At 43.2% G+C, this 16,553-nt stretch overlaps 1 protein-coding gene and 1 pseudogene across 7 annotated transcripts; one reads left to right on the plus strand and one right to left on the minus strand.

The window, feature by feature from the left end:
* The first annotated feature begins 2,451 nt into the window (after positions 1 to 2,451).
* On the plus strand, positions 2,452 to 11,634 carry LOC127757443 (uncharacterized). Of its 7 annotated transcripts, none has more exons than XR_008013451.1 (4): positions 2,452 to 3,497; positions 10,193 to 10,666; positions 10,776 to 11,032; positions 11,114 to 11,634. XR_008013451.1 is itself a non-coding variant. In XM_052282942.1 (3 exons), the coding sequence occupies exons 1-2, from the start codon at positions 2,966 to 2,968 to the stop codon at positions 10,636 to 10,638; spliced, it is 978 nt and encodes a 325-aa protein (XP_052138902.1). In that variant the 5' UTR covers positions 2,452 to 2,965; the 3' UTR covers positions 10,639 to 10,666; positions 10,776 to 11,634. The 7 variants fall into 7 exon arrangements, 3 of the variants coding, with proteins under 3 accessions (XP_052138902.1, XP_052138904.1, XP_052138903.1); XR_008013452.1 differs by having other exon boundaries at positions 11,128 to 11,634; XR_008013453.1 differs by having other exon boundaries at positions 10,776 to 10,866.
* Positions 11,635 to 11,845: 211 nt separating this feature from the next.
* On the minus strand, positions 11,846 to 15,542 carry LOC127757445 (disease resistance protein Pik-2-like; annotated as a pseudogene).
* Positions 15,543 to 16,553: the final 1,011 nt, after the last annotated feature.

The raw sequence follows: 16,553 nt of genomic DNA on the forward strand, positions 1-16,553 counted from the left end.
TAATTCCTCTCCAATCGGAGTGATATCCTTAGACATCTATAATGAAAGAAGAATTGCTTAGTGAAGAATTCTTTATCCACAATATATACATACATATAATAATGAAAACATCAAATACATAGTATGACGTTTACATAGGTTAATAGTACATACTCTAATGACTAGCAAGTCTTATAACCTTATAATATAAGGGAGTTTGTACTTATCTACTTATTACAACCAATATTGTTTTGACAAACTATAGGATATCAATATAATGTCTCAAACACACTGAGATTAAAGCAACTTTATCTCTAAGTGGAACGCACTGAGATTACAGTAAATCTCTAAGTGGGTCTGTTGAGCAGTATTCGATGAACATATCGTCCATCGCAGAGAGTGGAGCGACATCTTCTGGGAGAACATTGAGGTTGCTCTCTGGTTCAACAGGAGCCTAGTGAGAACTTGCAACCTCAGGGCGCTCTTCATGTGTAAGATTGAAGTGGGCTTCAAATCTTGGGTTCTCAGAAGATTTTTTTGTCCTTAAGGGATTTTTGGTACAAGAGAACAAGATGTTTCGGGATGCGGTAGTCTTTAGCGACATGAGTGTCAGATCCACACCTGTTGCAATGCTTGTTACCATTGCTACGAGGTTGTGGTGCCTTATCCTTCCCTTTTCCTTTCTTTCGACCCTTGAATTTGCGCCTGTTGTTGTTGCGTTTGCGCTTTCCAGTCAGATTCTTAGGATTATTGGAAGAATTTCCCTTTAATCCTTTCTTATTCTCAGCATTATTCTGTACATTGAAGTGCACTTCAGGCAGTGGAGCAGAGCCCGGGGGGCGCTGTTGGGCATTCTTTAAAGAAAGCTCATGGTGTCTTTCTGCCTGAGTCAATGTATGTATAAGCAGAGAATGTTTTTGGAAATTGTTAGCGCGATACTGTTGAGTCAGTATCTTGTCCTCTGGAAGCATAGTTGATAGAGTTTTCTCTATCTTCTCTGCCTCTGTTGGCTCTTGTTCGCAAAACTTCAACCTGGAGCAAATGTTATGAACAGCATGGCTGTATTCTGCCACAGTTTTAAAGTCCGCGTAAATGAATCCACTCATAATTAGCCTCAGGCCAAATGAGTTCCTTTTGCTGATCATAACGCTCTTTTAGAGCTTTCCAAAGGGTGTGAGGGCTCGTCTCTAACATGTATTCATGTTTGAGATCCTTGTGAATGTAGAGCCTCAAAACAAAAAGGGTTGTATTGAGCTTCCTGTGCTCAATTGGCAGGTCCCCATCATTAGGTTCCTCAATTGTACTTAAAATCCCTCGAGAGGCAAAATTGATTTTGATATCGGAAGTCCAGATGGAATAGTTAGTCTCATCGAGGACGAGTTCGTCGAACTCTTTTGTTACCATGTCCCTACAATCATGGTTAACATTATCAATTTACAGAGGTAAATTAATAAAAACATGATATTAAGGTTGTAATCTCAATGCGAAATATAAGACTTCATATTTTGTAATGTTTCGAAAAGATGCCGGTAATAAACTTGACAATTCGAGTTAGAATTCGAAATTAGGTGGCACAATGTGGATAATATCCAAGTAATTAAACAGTGGAGTAGATCTCTTAATAGTGGGCAAGTTATACTTGCTACCTAAAACACGGTCTCCAGGCAAATATATTCTGGTGAATAGGACTCCACTACCTTGTGCTCAACCAAAATTCAAATAATCTCATTTTTCAAAACATATTCTCGGAAAATAACACATGTGGGTAATCATCGTGAGATGTAGACCTCTGTGAGATGGGCGAGGTGCTCGCTGCCTAGGTTATGACTAGTGCGGCCAATTTGTAGGACTCCATCGGGTAAACATCTCAAAATGTAGACCACTTGATGATGGGCGAGATACTCGCTGCCTAAGTTATGGTCGATATGACCAAAGTATAGGGCTCCATTGACATGTGATTAATTTCCGAGTCAAAGTGTGAAGTGGAACATGCATTAAATCCTCCATTAATTATGTTGTACATAATTAAGAGAATTTGCTAAATCAAAATACAAAATTTATAGAATTTTGTAAATTAATAAAGCGAGAAAGTAGAGCGTGTCTTGAAATAATATGCAAAAGGCATGTTATTAAGACAACAAATAAATTTAGTGAAACAGGGTATTTGAATAAACACCTATGTTAATTAACACATAACATCAGTGGTCTATAGGACCATTACATAATAATGTGAAGAACTGATGAACTGTTTCCACTAAATTACATAAAACATAGGGACTAAAATGTAATTACTGCTGAAAGTAAATGAAAAACTAAAAATTAAATGGTAAATTGGGTGGTGGACCGAAATCTAAAGGATTCGGCCCACCACCGTGTGGCACTAGGCCGGCAGGCAGGGGGCGGTAGGCCGGCCCATCCGGCCCGCAGCAAAGGGGCATGGGGTGGGGCGTCGGGGGGGGGGGGGGGGGGGGGGGGTTAGGGTTAACCCTAACTGCCCCCACAATTTCGCCGTCGCCGCCGCCCTTTTCGCTGCACACGCCGCCGCCCACCGCCATCATTTCGTCGCTGACCGCTGCCAGTTCGCCGCTATCGACGCCGCCGTGGGGCACCACCGACGCCGCCGAGGTGCGCCGTTGACGCCATCGAGGTGCGCCGTCTATTCCACCTTGGGGGGGGCGCCGCCGACGCCGCCGCGGGGGCGCTGCCGACGCCACCGCCGCCGATTCCACCGCCGTCTCCACCTTCAGTGATAGCGCCGCCGCTACCCCCTCCATTTCCGCTGCCGCCTTGCTTCCACCGCCACCTCCCACCGCCACCGTCCACTATCCGCCGCCGCCGCGTCGCCCTCGTCGGCCGGCGGCATGCCGGCCGGCTTTAGGCCGACGGTCCCAACTCCTCATCGGAGTCGGAGACCGGCCGGACCCTAACACCGTTCCCCCCCATGCCATTGGGTACCATGCGGCTCGGGGAGCCATAGGGAACGACAATGAATGTATGGCGGAGGCCGGGACGGCGTGCAGCGGCGGCTCCGACGTGGCCACGAGTTGGAGACGGTGTAAAGAGAGGCGGCTCCCCCGTGCGCGCCGCCATGGTTCCGGTACGACCAAATCCTGGTGGCACGGGAGTGGGGGAGCGTCGAAAGCTTGGCGTCGGCTGCGACGTTGATGGAGGTGAGGAAGGAGCGGTTGGTGGTGACGGAGCGGCGACGAACGGGGCCGGCAGCGACTCCATCTCCAGTGGGAGATCACACGGCTTACTGTACCCCCTGCACAAGGATCCGGCGAGGTGCTTCGGCAACCGGAGGCGGAGGAGGAGGTGCGACAGGGACAGGCGGGGGAACCACAACTGGAGTTGCAGTCACACGGCGGCGAGGGTAATGGCGGCGGCCACCAACCCTAGCCCTGCCTCCGCGGGATCCCCAGCGCGTCCTCCTCATCGATCGACGAAGAAGATAGCGAAGCCGGCGTGCGCGCTGATGGCGAGGGAGGCCGAGAACGGCATCCATGATCCAATGAAAGGTAGGCATCGTACCTTCTGTTGTTTTTCTATTCGCTTTGCTTTTCCTGTAGATCAAAAAGTGATGTTCTTCCTTCTTTCACTCTCGCGAACTCCTTCGCGAGAGCGAAAGTGCTGATAACGTATTGTGAATAGAATTGATTGAGCGAGAGAGAGAATTGAACACAAGAATGTAGAGGGAATGAATGAACGGATTTCTTTATTGATCAATGCGGTACAATTTATAGATGGGGAAGAGGTGGCAACCGGAGACACGATGGTTGGGAACCATTGCGTCTGTTGCCAAGGAGCGCCTAGGGAAGAGGCACGGTTGCCTTCGGTTGCGATCCATCCTTTTATATGGATGAGATCACCCTGTTGTTTCATAACACGTACATTACGTACATACATCCATCCACATACAGGTACTTAGTGGGGCCCAGTTTTAGCGGTGGATTTTTCTCAAAGATGGATCTAATAGTTTTAAATAATGGGTCCACCGGATTTAATGAATTTTTTTATTTATTAGAATGCCATGTGGCGGCATAGGAGCGTTCGTAGGAGGACACATGTCGGCTTAAGAGTGTTTGTAGGAAGTTTAGTGGACTTTTAGTATATAATAACTAGGAAGGTAGCCCGCGCGAATGCGCGAGCATGCGTCGTATGCTAAATTTGAGACACTAAAAGCGAAATATTAACCGGAGAACATATACCTCGATTTCTTCAGAAATTGTTTTTTTGGCATTAGTTGCTTTTATAATCGTTAACCTATTAGCTTTATATTATATCATATCTAAGCAATATCTATAAGCAATTATTTATAATCTTCTTCATCATTTGAAAAGAAGGTAGATTTATTTTCTTTAGAAAATATGTGCAATAACTAATTTGTTCAAGTACACTTATAATCACATTAGTGAGGTACATGACATACATCAACAATTATGCCTAACATCTTCAACTCTAAGAAAAGTATATCATGAGTAGTTAATTTGTTGCCAAAACTATTTGGTATAGAAAAAACATACCTATTGACCAATATACTCGTGATAGATTAAGGGGTAATATTATAGCAGGATCATTAGCTGGAAATACCAAATAGTTTTGAAAATGTAGAGAATCTTAATCCCACACAAACTAAAATTAAATCAAATTTACTTGGAAAAACACAACTAAATTCTATTGTTTTATTATTTAGACAAGTAGATTTAAAGTAGTATTGTATATTTGTGAGGTGATATTTGACATCACAAAATATGTTATACAATTATTTGAAAAATTATCATATCATTAATTATTATATGTTGGTTCCATATGTTGTCATGTATTTAGCATTACAATATAATTATTATTAGTCGTTAATAATTCATTTAATTGAAGGAATACGGCAATTAGATGAATTAAAAAAAGATGGACAAGGTCCTCTAGTTGAATTGTGTGTTTTGGAGTAATATATATTTATCTCAAAATTATAGAAAATCCTATTTTCAGATTGTTGATTTTTTCATTGTAGTACTTACATGCGTAAGTTTTTTGGGATTTATCTTTTTATCATCAATATGTTTTTTTTCCTTTTTTTGGTGAACAGTAATAAGCTGTATGTTTTCCCAATAGTTTACTTGTGTACTTTTGGCTTTTTTGGTGAACATTTACAAATTTTCCATTGTATACCCCGTAGATTGGGAGGAACAGATTACCTTTTAAATATATATTATCTAATTAAAATTTTCTATAATTTATTATAGAGTGTTACTGGTGACCTGGGAGTATTTATAGCAACACATGCCTTAGAAGCGTCAACCTGTGCATTGCATGTGCTACAATTATTAATATTAAAAAATATTAGTTATATGTAAAATACATGTTTGTTAAAATTTGTTGAAAGTAAAACATAAATTTTTCTTTGTAAGTCTAAGGAAGTAATAATATTTTTTTACTCCTAATTGAAAAAAAATAAAAAATACATGTCCTGTCCTAATTGTCTTCGGTTTCTGTAGTTTTATTTTATTAATGTCTTGAACTGATATTTTCTATTTCATTAATTTAAAAAGTTCAAAATTAGCAATTAATAAGCACCATGATCCATACTTATGTATCTCAATTTTTTAATTACCTTCATTAATTAAGAAAATTTAAATTAATAAGTACTAACATACTTAAGTACGTTTTGGACTTATAAGCTAAAAAGTCTCAAACATGTGTCTTTTTCCATTGCTTTTCTTAATATTCATAAGCCACTCTTACACTGTTAACTCAAAAACTAGGTTGAAGTTTTTCTCTCTCTTTTTTTAGAGTAAAATGCACCAGCGGTCCTTAAACTTATCGGGAGGTTTCACTTAGGTCCACGAACTTACAAAGCGCACATCGAGATCCCTAAACTTGGTTTATTGTATCATCCCGGTCCAAAGCCGCGTTTAACCGTGGTCTTGCCTACGTGGCATGTCATGTGAACGATGACATGGATTTTTTTTTATTTTTTCTCCCTTCTTCCTTCTTTTTACACCACCGCGACAACCCCTCCCCTCGTGCCACCTCTCACCACCGAGAAAAAAGAAGGAAGAAAGAGAAAAAAGAAGGGAGAAGGGAGAAAAAAATTAAAAAAATCCATGTCATTGTCCACATGGCGTGCCACGTAGGCAAGACCACAGTCAAACGCGGCTTTGGACCGGAATGATACAATAAACCAAGTTTAGGGACCTTGATATGCACTTTGCAAGTTCGTGGACCTAAGTGAAACCTCATGACAAGTTTAAATACCGCTGGTGTATTTTACTCTTTTTTTTTAATTATGCAAAGTCCGTCGGATGCCTTGCTACAGAATTCCTTGCTTTAAACATTTTTTGAGTTGTGGATGAGACCACATATAGATCTTCTTAATTGCAAGGAAATAAGAAATACCTACGGTACTGCAGATGCAACGATCATATATCGATCTTCCTTGGTGGCTTGGTCTAAATGAACTTTTAGATTTGTGTATTCTCAACCCTTCAAATTTACAGGGTCCAATGATATTAGATTAGAAATAACTTAAAAACATAGAAACTAATGTTGATTATTTTTTGAAAAAAAAAACAATGCGATCGTGAAGCTTGCTCTATATGTGCAGATATCTTCAGATATCTTAATGAGGAAGCATCGCCATATAACTGTGTCAATGGTAATGCAGATATAGTACTGGGTGCAGATACCCTAATGAGTACCAAGTGCTTGATCGATGCATGATAATCTCTGTCCAAGGCTCCAAAGGCATTCCGGTTTACGCTGGCAGTGATCTCGGCAAAGACAGCAATAATAAGGATTCTTTGATTTCCTCGTAAAAGAAGCACATATGGAATTGGTAGCTTTACTAAAGTTTATAACCAAATTCGATTCTGTAGCATGAAAATAGGAGATCAGAGCGCATCTAGGATTTTGTTAGATTTTGGAGGCTGGTATGCGGAAGGGGAAGGAGGTGGGTAGGACCGATGTTTATAAATTATTAGAGTGTCACGTGGTGGTTTAGGAGTGTGTGTAGGAGGCCATGTGACAGCTTAGGAGTGTTTATAGGGTGTTTCATGGACTTTTAGTGTATAATAGATAGATAGAAAGATATGGTAGGGTTCTAGGATTTAATTGTATAAGAATTTCGGGACCTACTGAATTGCATAGGATTTAATAGTTATAGGATTGTACAATATTTCTTGTTTTCCCAGTGCAGCCGCACCGCTAGCCCCCCTCAGGGGCGGCCCTGTCATTTATCAACTCAAATAGGAAATATGCAATAAAGGTTTGGGAGCCTCTTACTAGATCGTGCCATCCCACATCGAGTGCTCTCCTCTTCTTGCGCCCTCCAGGATTTGCTTTCCGACTGAGCCACGCCATCCCACAGCTGAAAGCACATGTCCACACGACGCATACTAACTCCGACGCGCTCCCACATGAACAAGCGTTAGAGCCTACCGTACAAGCACACACGATCCCCATACAAACAGACATCAAGTGCCACGAAGAAACACATAGGAGAATGGGTGCGGCGCTAGCTAGGATTAACTCAACAGGACCACATAATAAATGTTTAGCTAGCTTGCACTTTGTCTGAATTCCTGAAGAACACTGCAAAATTAAGGGCGATTGTAGGTCAGTTGCTATGATCAAAATGCAACAGACAAGCATACATGTAAAGCCTAGCAGATTGATGGTCTTATATACGAGAGGATGAACCAATACCTGGGTTCCAGCGCTTCTGATTTCCAACTGTGATCAGTGGCTACTGAATATGGTGCTCTTCAACTCCACATCCATCTGTACTGTCTTTTAGCTGCTCCTCTTCATCTTCCTTTACCATTCGATCTTGCAAGTATCTCCGCAATACGAGAGTGGGACGGCGGGTGTGGATGCTGATCACGTTCCTGATGGCAGCTTCCACTGCTTTCACGTCCGTTATAGTGGCATTGGTACAGCAAAGATAGAAGGTGAGATGCTGGAGGCTGGAAAGGTGCACATAGCTTTGCTCGAGCCCAAGGTTTGATGCTGCTTCCCGTGCATACAAACTAAAACAAAGCCTCTGGAGTTTTGGGCATAGCTCCAGGTTCAAACAACAACCAATGCAGGCGACTGTTGTCGAAAATAAACTCCTTTAGACATGGAAATCCACTACAGCCTACAGTGAGTCCATCCCCCAGGCCTCGGGACAAGAATACTTCAAGATAGAGAAGCTTGGGTATGCCCAAGGAGGACGACCACTTTCTGATCAATGCTTGTAATATTCCAGAGACGAAGAGAGGCAAGATTACAAAGGGAGACCATCCGATCCGAAAATTTAGATATTCCATTGCCATCAATAAAAAGCTCTTTGAGATCTGGAGCACTACTGCAACATGAATCCATCAATGTATCTGAAAACTCAGGAGAACAAGTAACATGTAATGATCGAAGGCTATTTTTACCCAACTCATTGAGAGTGAAGTAAAAGGCTTCCTTGTACCTCTGGAACCTTGCTACATCACCTCCAAAATCATAAATTCCAGGACAAAGTATGCGCAGCTGCCTTAATCTGGTTAGCCAACAGAGCTCTTGTAAACATTTTATGCTGTACCGAATGCTATTAAGATATAGCACCTCCAAAGCTTTGCAAAACTCCAATTTCATCTGGCAATCTCATTGGGTAATTAAAATTTAGGCGCTGTAGTTTTTGCAGTCTACAAACACTTGACGGAATGTTTATTTCGTCGACATCTCCTGCATGAATAGTTAGTGTTTCTAGTTGCTGCAGCCGTCCAATATCCTTGGGCAGCTCGGTAACATTTACACCAAAAACCTTCAGATACTTCAACTGGAAAAGGTATGTTAGGCTGTTAATATGCTAGCTATCCAGGTTCCTACACCGATACAGATCCAATACCCGCAGAGCATGGCATTTCTTAAATTGTGGTATTTGTTTCGGTTTAGGATTCTCAAAGAAGAGCAGCGAACGAACTTGTGAACAGTTGTTCGTAATCTTCTTGACTATTCTATTATCTGTGCCATTGGATGGGAACCAGGTCCTCCGAATCTTCTTGAAAGAACTCCAATGCTGTTGTTCATCCACTATTGCGACGAAATTTTGTCCAGTCGATAGGCTTATGATAAGATCAAGCACAATATCATGAACTCGGCAATACTTGGCGTTGCCATCATACTGGATACTAACTGGTTGGATCAAGCTTCTATTTATAAGCTCATTAAAGTAGTTCTCTCCTACTTGCTCCTGTGTTTGATTCTTCACTTCAACGATGAATCCTTCAGCTATCCATCTCCATATAAGGTCTTGTCTATCAATTTGATAATCCTCTGGATACATTTTTTTTTAGATAATGGAATATAATCCCAGCCTTTACTCAAAGAGCTACAGCCAATCCTCTAGATACATGCTTAGATACAACGGATATTTTTTCGGAGGATAAGGAAGATCATAATAACTAAGCATCAATATTTTCCTCACTCGAGCCTCTGAGTTTAGTGAAGCACCGATAGTATCATGCACTTGCACCCACTGGTCCTCTGAATCGGATTTGGTTGCTAGCAAGCTAGCTATGGAGATTATAGCTAATGGTAAACCACGACATTTCGATATGATGGCATGAGAGATGTCTTCCAGGTGAGGCGGGCAACAATTCTCAGAATTAAAAGCTCTCCGGTAAAATAATCTCTGTGATTCTTGCTCTGCTAGTGGCTGCATGCTGTGAAGATAGCCTTCAGATGTGGTACGGCTACACGCTTTAGCTACGGCAGCGTTTCTTGTTGTTGTTATGATTATACTGCCCAAATTATTCTCTGGGAAAGCACAACTGACCACCTTCCACGCACCTATGTCCCAAATATCATCAACAATAATGAGGTACGTGAGTACAATTAAATTTATGATCCGGTCATCATACTTTCGCATCAATGTGGATGAATGATCATACATAAAAGCTAGTTACCACTCATGTAGCCATAGCTAAAAGACTGGTATTGATCGAAGTACAGATGTTTTTGTGGCTAGAATATTACAATTAAGAGTGCAAAGCGTTTTATTGGGTTTGTTCTAGTTCTAGATACAACGATATCTGTCCGTACGTTTCGGATTTGCTATATATCTTGTGACAGAAAATTGAAGTTGAAAACTTTCAAATTTGAGCATCTTTTCCATCCTTAAGTAGGTACCATAAAGTACGAGGTACCATGAGGTACCAATCTTATCTAACCGTTGGTTTAACAGGGGTAGGATCATCTAATGAAAATGAGGTGCCCGTGCTAATGACCGCCCACTCGGCCAATAGGGAGTTCGTCTGTGCCGCCCACTTCTTCGGCGCATCGAAGCTTCCCCGGCGCCGCCGCATCGAGCTTGTTTTCCCGCCATGGCGCCATCGCATCGACCCCGGCGCGGCTGGCGCTGCAACGAGGCCGCCGTGGCCACCGTGGCATCGAGGCCACCGCGGGCGCCGCCACATCCAGCCCGCCGCCCCGCCGCGGGCGCTGCCGCATCCAGCCTCATCGAGACAGCCGCGGCCCTCGTCTCATCGAGGGCGCTGTGCCTGCCGCCGTCCCGAGCCGGCGGCGCCCGCTGTCGCATCGAGCCGGCCGCGCCTCCCGTCGCATACAGGCCGCCGCCTGCAGCCGCATCCAGTCGCACAGTGCCGCATCCGCAGCCCCATATACCGCTGACAGTACTAATTTTGAGGACCAGCCGCAGGTAATTTGATTTGTGCTGCATCTGATAATGTGTGGTAGATTAGGAAGCTCTAGTTTTTATGATTGACAGCAATGCTTGAAGTAATCAAGGTGGTCCTTTTTTTGGGCAGGTTCATTGTGCCGTGTAGAATGGAAGCAGTTGGTAGCAGTATTGAGGAGAAGGAAGAGTATGCTCTACTATTATGGGCATGAAATTTCCTAGTGAGTATCATGGTTTTCAATTCTACAATCAGTATGCTAGAGAGAGAGGATTTAGGAAGGAGGTATATATGGACAGTTCTAACAGAACTAGGGAGCCACGGGCATTATCTCGCTGTGGTTGCAAAGCTCAATTTGAGATAAAACATGATGAGGAAAAAGGAAATTGGTATGTCGTTAGGTTTGAATCGAATCATAACCATCCGTTGTGTAAAGCTGATCAAGTGCCATTTTTGCGCTCACATCGTAGAATAACTCCTGCAGCACAGGCTAAGATGGTGGAATTGAGAGATGTTGGTTTGCATCAGCATCAAGTGATGGATATAATGGAGAGAGACCATGGTGGTTATGAGGCTACTGGTTTTACTTCCAGGGACATGTACAATTTTTTTGTGAAGCTGAAGAAGAAACAGATTAAAGGTGGAGATGCTGACCATGCTATTAATATTGATTACTGCTGTTCCTGTAATGAGATGGTTTTATAACCTCGTTGGTTTGATTTGGTTCCTGTAAGGAGATGCTTAGATAACCTCTTTGGAAACCTTGTTTTTCCTGTAAGAGTGCCTTGATGACCTTGATGATTCCTGTAAGAGGAGTACCTTGATGACCTTGATGATTTTGTTCTTTCATTTACTGTGATGATGTGGTGTGAGCAGAAATTATTACAGTGCGCACGCAAGTAGCTCTGTTTGTTTGCAAACACATATCAGCAAGTACCTTGATGACCTTGATGATTCCTGTAAGAGGAATACCTTGATGACTTTGATGATTTTGTTCTTTCATTTACTGTGATGATGTGGTGTGAGTAGGAATTATTACAGTGCGCACGCAAGTAGCTCTGTTAAATTGCAAACACAGATCAAGTACCTCTGTATTAGTTATGCAACTGAACATGCCTGTCATCACTAACTTTGCTTTTCGGTATGTAAAAGGATCTGTTTGAGCATGTAAAAGTTATGCAGTCCATAATGACTGTCTGAAGTGAGCATAACATTCCATTGTTGTGATCATCTTTGCAAAATTCTCAGGTCCATCACAAAATGCACACAAACAGGTGGCGCATAGTAATAGACACACATACAGGGGCATCAGTTTTGCAATCCCGTGCACTAGAATTGACTGATAGATATTTTACATCGGATTAACATAGCATACATTACACATGGTGCACTATAATGGACTGATAAGTCTTAACTGATAACCTAGGCAAAGTGCATAGCATCCATTACATATGGTGCAGCTAGAACAAACAGCATAATACTACATATGGCAGGAAACAACTTAATACTAGATTTCGCCTAATACCACATTAGGGGGGAGGGGGCACATAGATGTTGTTCATCCTTCACAGTTGTTGAGGAGCTCAAGGCTAAGAGTAAGCTCAGCATCGTTCTCACTGAACATGAAGACACAAACATCACATAGCTCGAATAATTTGTCTCCAACCAACTTATTCCATCCAGTTGTGAAGGTTGCTTGCTTATCTTTCGATTTCATCAGTCTCATCGGGTAGGAAACAGTTGATCCGACCACAGTCACAAGCAAATCTTCAATTGGAAGGTGTTCGTTTATGTACTGCTCGCTAAATGGTATGGAGAAGGCCTGAAAAATAAATACATGACAGTTACACTCAGGACAAGTACGGCTGAAGAAATGCAAAAGCGGTGGAATTAAAAGGTCAAACATACCATTTTTCCCTTTTTCAGATTAGTCTTATGTATCTCATACACATACAGTGGAATCTTAGGCAAATTGCTTGCTGCAATGCAGGCAAGTTGGTACTGCATCTTGTGTGTTAAAACAATGTATCTGGATCAAAATGTATTGAAATTTTTCTTTCAAAATATGTCTTTCAAGCTATTCTGTATGATTTCTGTTTCCCTAATTTCAATCCAACTGTAAGATTTTTGTTTCCCTAATTTCAATCCATCATCACCCATCCAAAATATATTGCCCAAACATTGAATAAAAACCACAAATTGCAACGAATAACACAAACCTTTTCGATCGGTCTCCATCCTCTCTCTGCATGTTCTGCCACACCAAGTCGGGATTTTGGACTATTTGCCATCCTCCTGAATGGCGTATTCCCAAATGCCATCTTCCCAAATAACTTTGATGATTTGCCATCCGTGTCCACTGATTTGTTTCTATTTTACCACTATTCACCTCAAACTCAGCAAATTGAGTAGAAAATGACCTCACTACCCCTCCCATTTCTTCTTTCCCTTCTTCCTTCTTGCTCTCAGGCATTAGTGATGTGGTGGAGCAGTCTTCGGCGTCTTCTGCGGCGGTGGCATCGCTCATGCTGCTGCTACCCTACAAGAGGTTCAACAGCCCATACATCACACAAAATCGAGCCTAACACCACCCATCCTGTGCCGATGATCGATCTCGCCAGTGGAGTGGCACCCGCGCACATGGATAGACACCCAGAGAAACTTCTGGAACACAGCCGCCATTAGTGCCAACCGGATGCGCATCCCTGTCCACCACGAGTCGAGCCAAAGAAATAATGTTGGCTATGAAGCGACTCGACAAACTTGATGGCTGGTGGTGCATTAACTGAACAGGTCATTAATTGAAGCCGGTGAGCATGATCTCCCCAAGGTAGCACATGAATAGGACGTCTACGGGACTGCTTTCCTACGCTGACGTCGGCGTCGTTGTCCTTCTGATGGCCGTGGCAGCTCCATTCATCGGTGAACCTTTCTGATACGCATGTCGTGTTGTACTCGGAGGTAATGAGCGGGATGTTGGCGAGGTTGAATGCCTTGGAATGAGGGAATTGGCAATGCACAGGATGCGACGAGAAGGCCAGTCAGCTGAACACGCCGGTGTTGCGTATGGAAGGAAGAAGAAAGAAGGAAGAGGATAGATATGAGGGGCAATCAACTCATTTTCTACTCAATTTGCTGAGTTGGTGGTGAAAAGTGGCAAATTAGAAACAAAACAGTGGACCGAATGGTAAATCGTCAAAGTCATTTGGGAAGATGGCATTTGGGAATACACCATTCAAGAGGATGGCAAATAGTCCAAAATCCCCACCAAGTCCGAATCGCTGCCGCAAACATCGCCGACCTCACGACGAATGGCCGCTGCAACCATCGCCGAGCTCTCCGGCGAATGGCATCCTGCCAATGCCCCGCCGTTGCATCGAGGCTGCCTCGCACCAAGGCCGCCGTGCCCATCGTCGCAGCAAGGCCGCCGCGCCCGTCGTCGCATCAAGGCCGCCGCGCCCGTCGTCGCATCAAGGCCGCCGCGCCCGCCGTCGCCCCAAGGCCGCCTCGCTCGCTGTCGCCCCAAGGCCGCCTTGCCTGCCGTCGCCGATGAAACTCCGATAGCCGGCCTTCCGCCGTTCAACTCGACCAATCCGCCTTGCCGTTCAACACCGTTGTACGGTTCCCTCGCCGATTTAGGGTTAAGCTTTCCCCCTCACACGATAACAGATGACGCACGCGAAATTACAAAGTTACCCTCCCACCCACGGTACCGCGTCAAACAGAAGGAGCGGTACCGTGAGGTACCGACGAATCCTGTCCGTTAGATGAAGCCAGATCAACGGTCATAGATTTGGTACTGCACAGCCTCAAGGACAGTAAAAAAGCTCTCCAAATTTAATTTGTGCTGTCAGATAGGAGTTAAGATTCACGATTCATGTGTGGGGGAGGAAATGAAAATGTATCCGCGCATGGGATGAGGATCGACTCATCAACCGAAGCTAGTGGTCGTGCTAGATCGTGATTTTATTTGTAATATATTAGACCTATTTCTGTATTTGAAGAGAAAAAAAAACTATGTTTGAAATCTCTATTCGCTGTTATGTTCCACAAAAATTAGAAAACATAAAAATTTGTGTACCTTTTATCTTTCAGGAATCCTCGAAGATGACTGATGAGGTTCTGCTCATCTTCAGATACATCTCCATTGCTCCCAAGTCCTTTAAGCATATCAACCAAGACCTTCCTTATATTAGGGGTACGTGAAATAGACACAAAAGTTGTACACTTAAAATCCCCTTGTATTGTCTTGTACAATTCATTAGCTAGAGTTGTCTTTCCAAGACCACCCAACCAACAATCGAAACCACTTTGCGTTGTTCTGATGACCAATCTTTGTGCATGATCCACTTAACGATCTTCTCCCTTGGACCATCAATCCCTACGAGCCTCTCCACCTCCTCATACAATGCCAGCAGACGGGGATCAATTTCCACCATACTTGGCTCGGAGATGAAATCATCGATCTGATACCGCTTGCGACGTTGGTCCTCCTCCATAACCCGATTCTTCAGTTCTTGGATACACTCTGTGATCTGGTGTTTTCCCCATAGCTTCTTTATCTTGCTTCCTATCTTGCGAACAAAGTTGGCATTGGCATCGCCACAACTCAACTTGTGGATGAAGAGGTCGATGCAATCCTCAATATCATAAGCTAGCTCGAGCATGTTGTTCCTCCACTCCATGGTCGGCCCATCAAGCTTGTCCTCCTTGTTCGACAGATGCTCAAGCAAGACACTGATGCTGCTGAGCTCATTCCTCAAAAAGATGATATCCTTCTTCACACTTTTGAGCAGCTTGTACTCTCCCTCGATCAAGGAGGAAAGCTTGGTTAGAAGGGGATTCAGCACCCCAACTGAAGCACTCACGATTGCTCCTGCCATCTCTAGCTCCGTTCCTCTCCCACACACACAGTAGCAGCTATCTCAATTGCTGTTATGCTAATGAGAGACTAATCCAACCATTTGACTTTAAGGTGTAGTCTTCACCTGTGCACAGTGGTCGTCGCACCATTTGATTCCTTTCAAGTTTAATAGGCTATTGATTATTTCCTCATGATCCACACCCTGACAAGTGACAGGGTTCTTAATTAACTGACTACAGAGCTCGAGTCTCGCACATGACCACGTGATCTAACATGCTTCACATGCCTCTGCCTCATCTTTTGTTGAAAAAAACACAACCCAGTCAAAAAAACAAATGGCAAACCTGGGTGAATTTTAGTATGATAATAATTCCGTCATGGCAGTACTATTTGTGAAACATGAGAGGATTCTTTGTGGTAAATCTGCAGCTGTATGCCCAATCAATAAGGAAACATTTCTTTCTGTCATCAACTCGGCGGGCCTAGAGCTCTCGCCGACAAAGTTATAGGCTAGATTAGCGTTGTGACCTCTACTCGTGAGAATCAAATAGAATGTATAGGGTTATTGGACTGAATCAATTTAAAAATCCCATTATTTTTCTTTCTGTCAGCACCCTTACACCTGCCATACGCTATATACATAAATACATATGAAATCAATATAAATACATGTGAAATCAATATGTTGATTTAATCTATATAATGAACATTTGTCAAAGGTAAGTCTTTCGGAAAATATGGTGAACAGAATGTTGGCACTTGGAGCCGGTCAGACCGAGCAGTGGGCGCCGATCAGACCGGAGGTGTCCGAGCGGTCTAACCGGGTAGCATGACGGTCTGACTAGCAGACTCCAGGAGGGAGTCGGTTTCGGGTTGTTTTCGTGGAATTTCTAGATTGCTTCATGTTTATGACTACTAGATGGTTTTTATTCATATGTGATACTATGTGTGCTGATATGAGTCAAGTCGGTGCGGACTTGTATACGGATATGGAGTTTTTTAGTTGTTCGTGCGCAGGTGTTGCTTGAGGCCATGGGAGTATAGCT

This window comes from Oryza glaberrima, chromosome 12 (genome assembly GCF_000147395.1).
Source record: "Oryza glaberrima chromosome 12, OglaRS2, whole genome shotgun sequence".
NCBI lineage: Eukaryota > Viridiplantae > Streptophyta > Magnoliopsida > Poales > Poaceae > Oryza > Oryza glaberrima.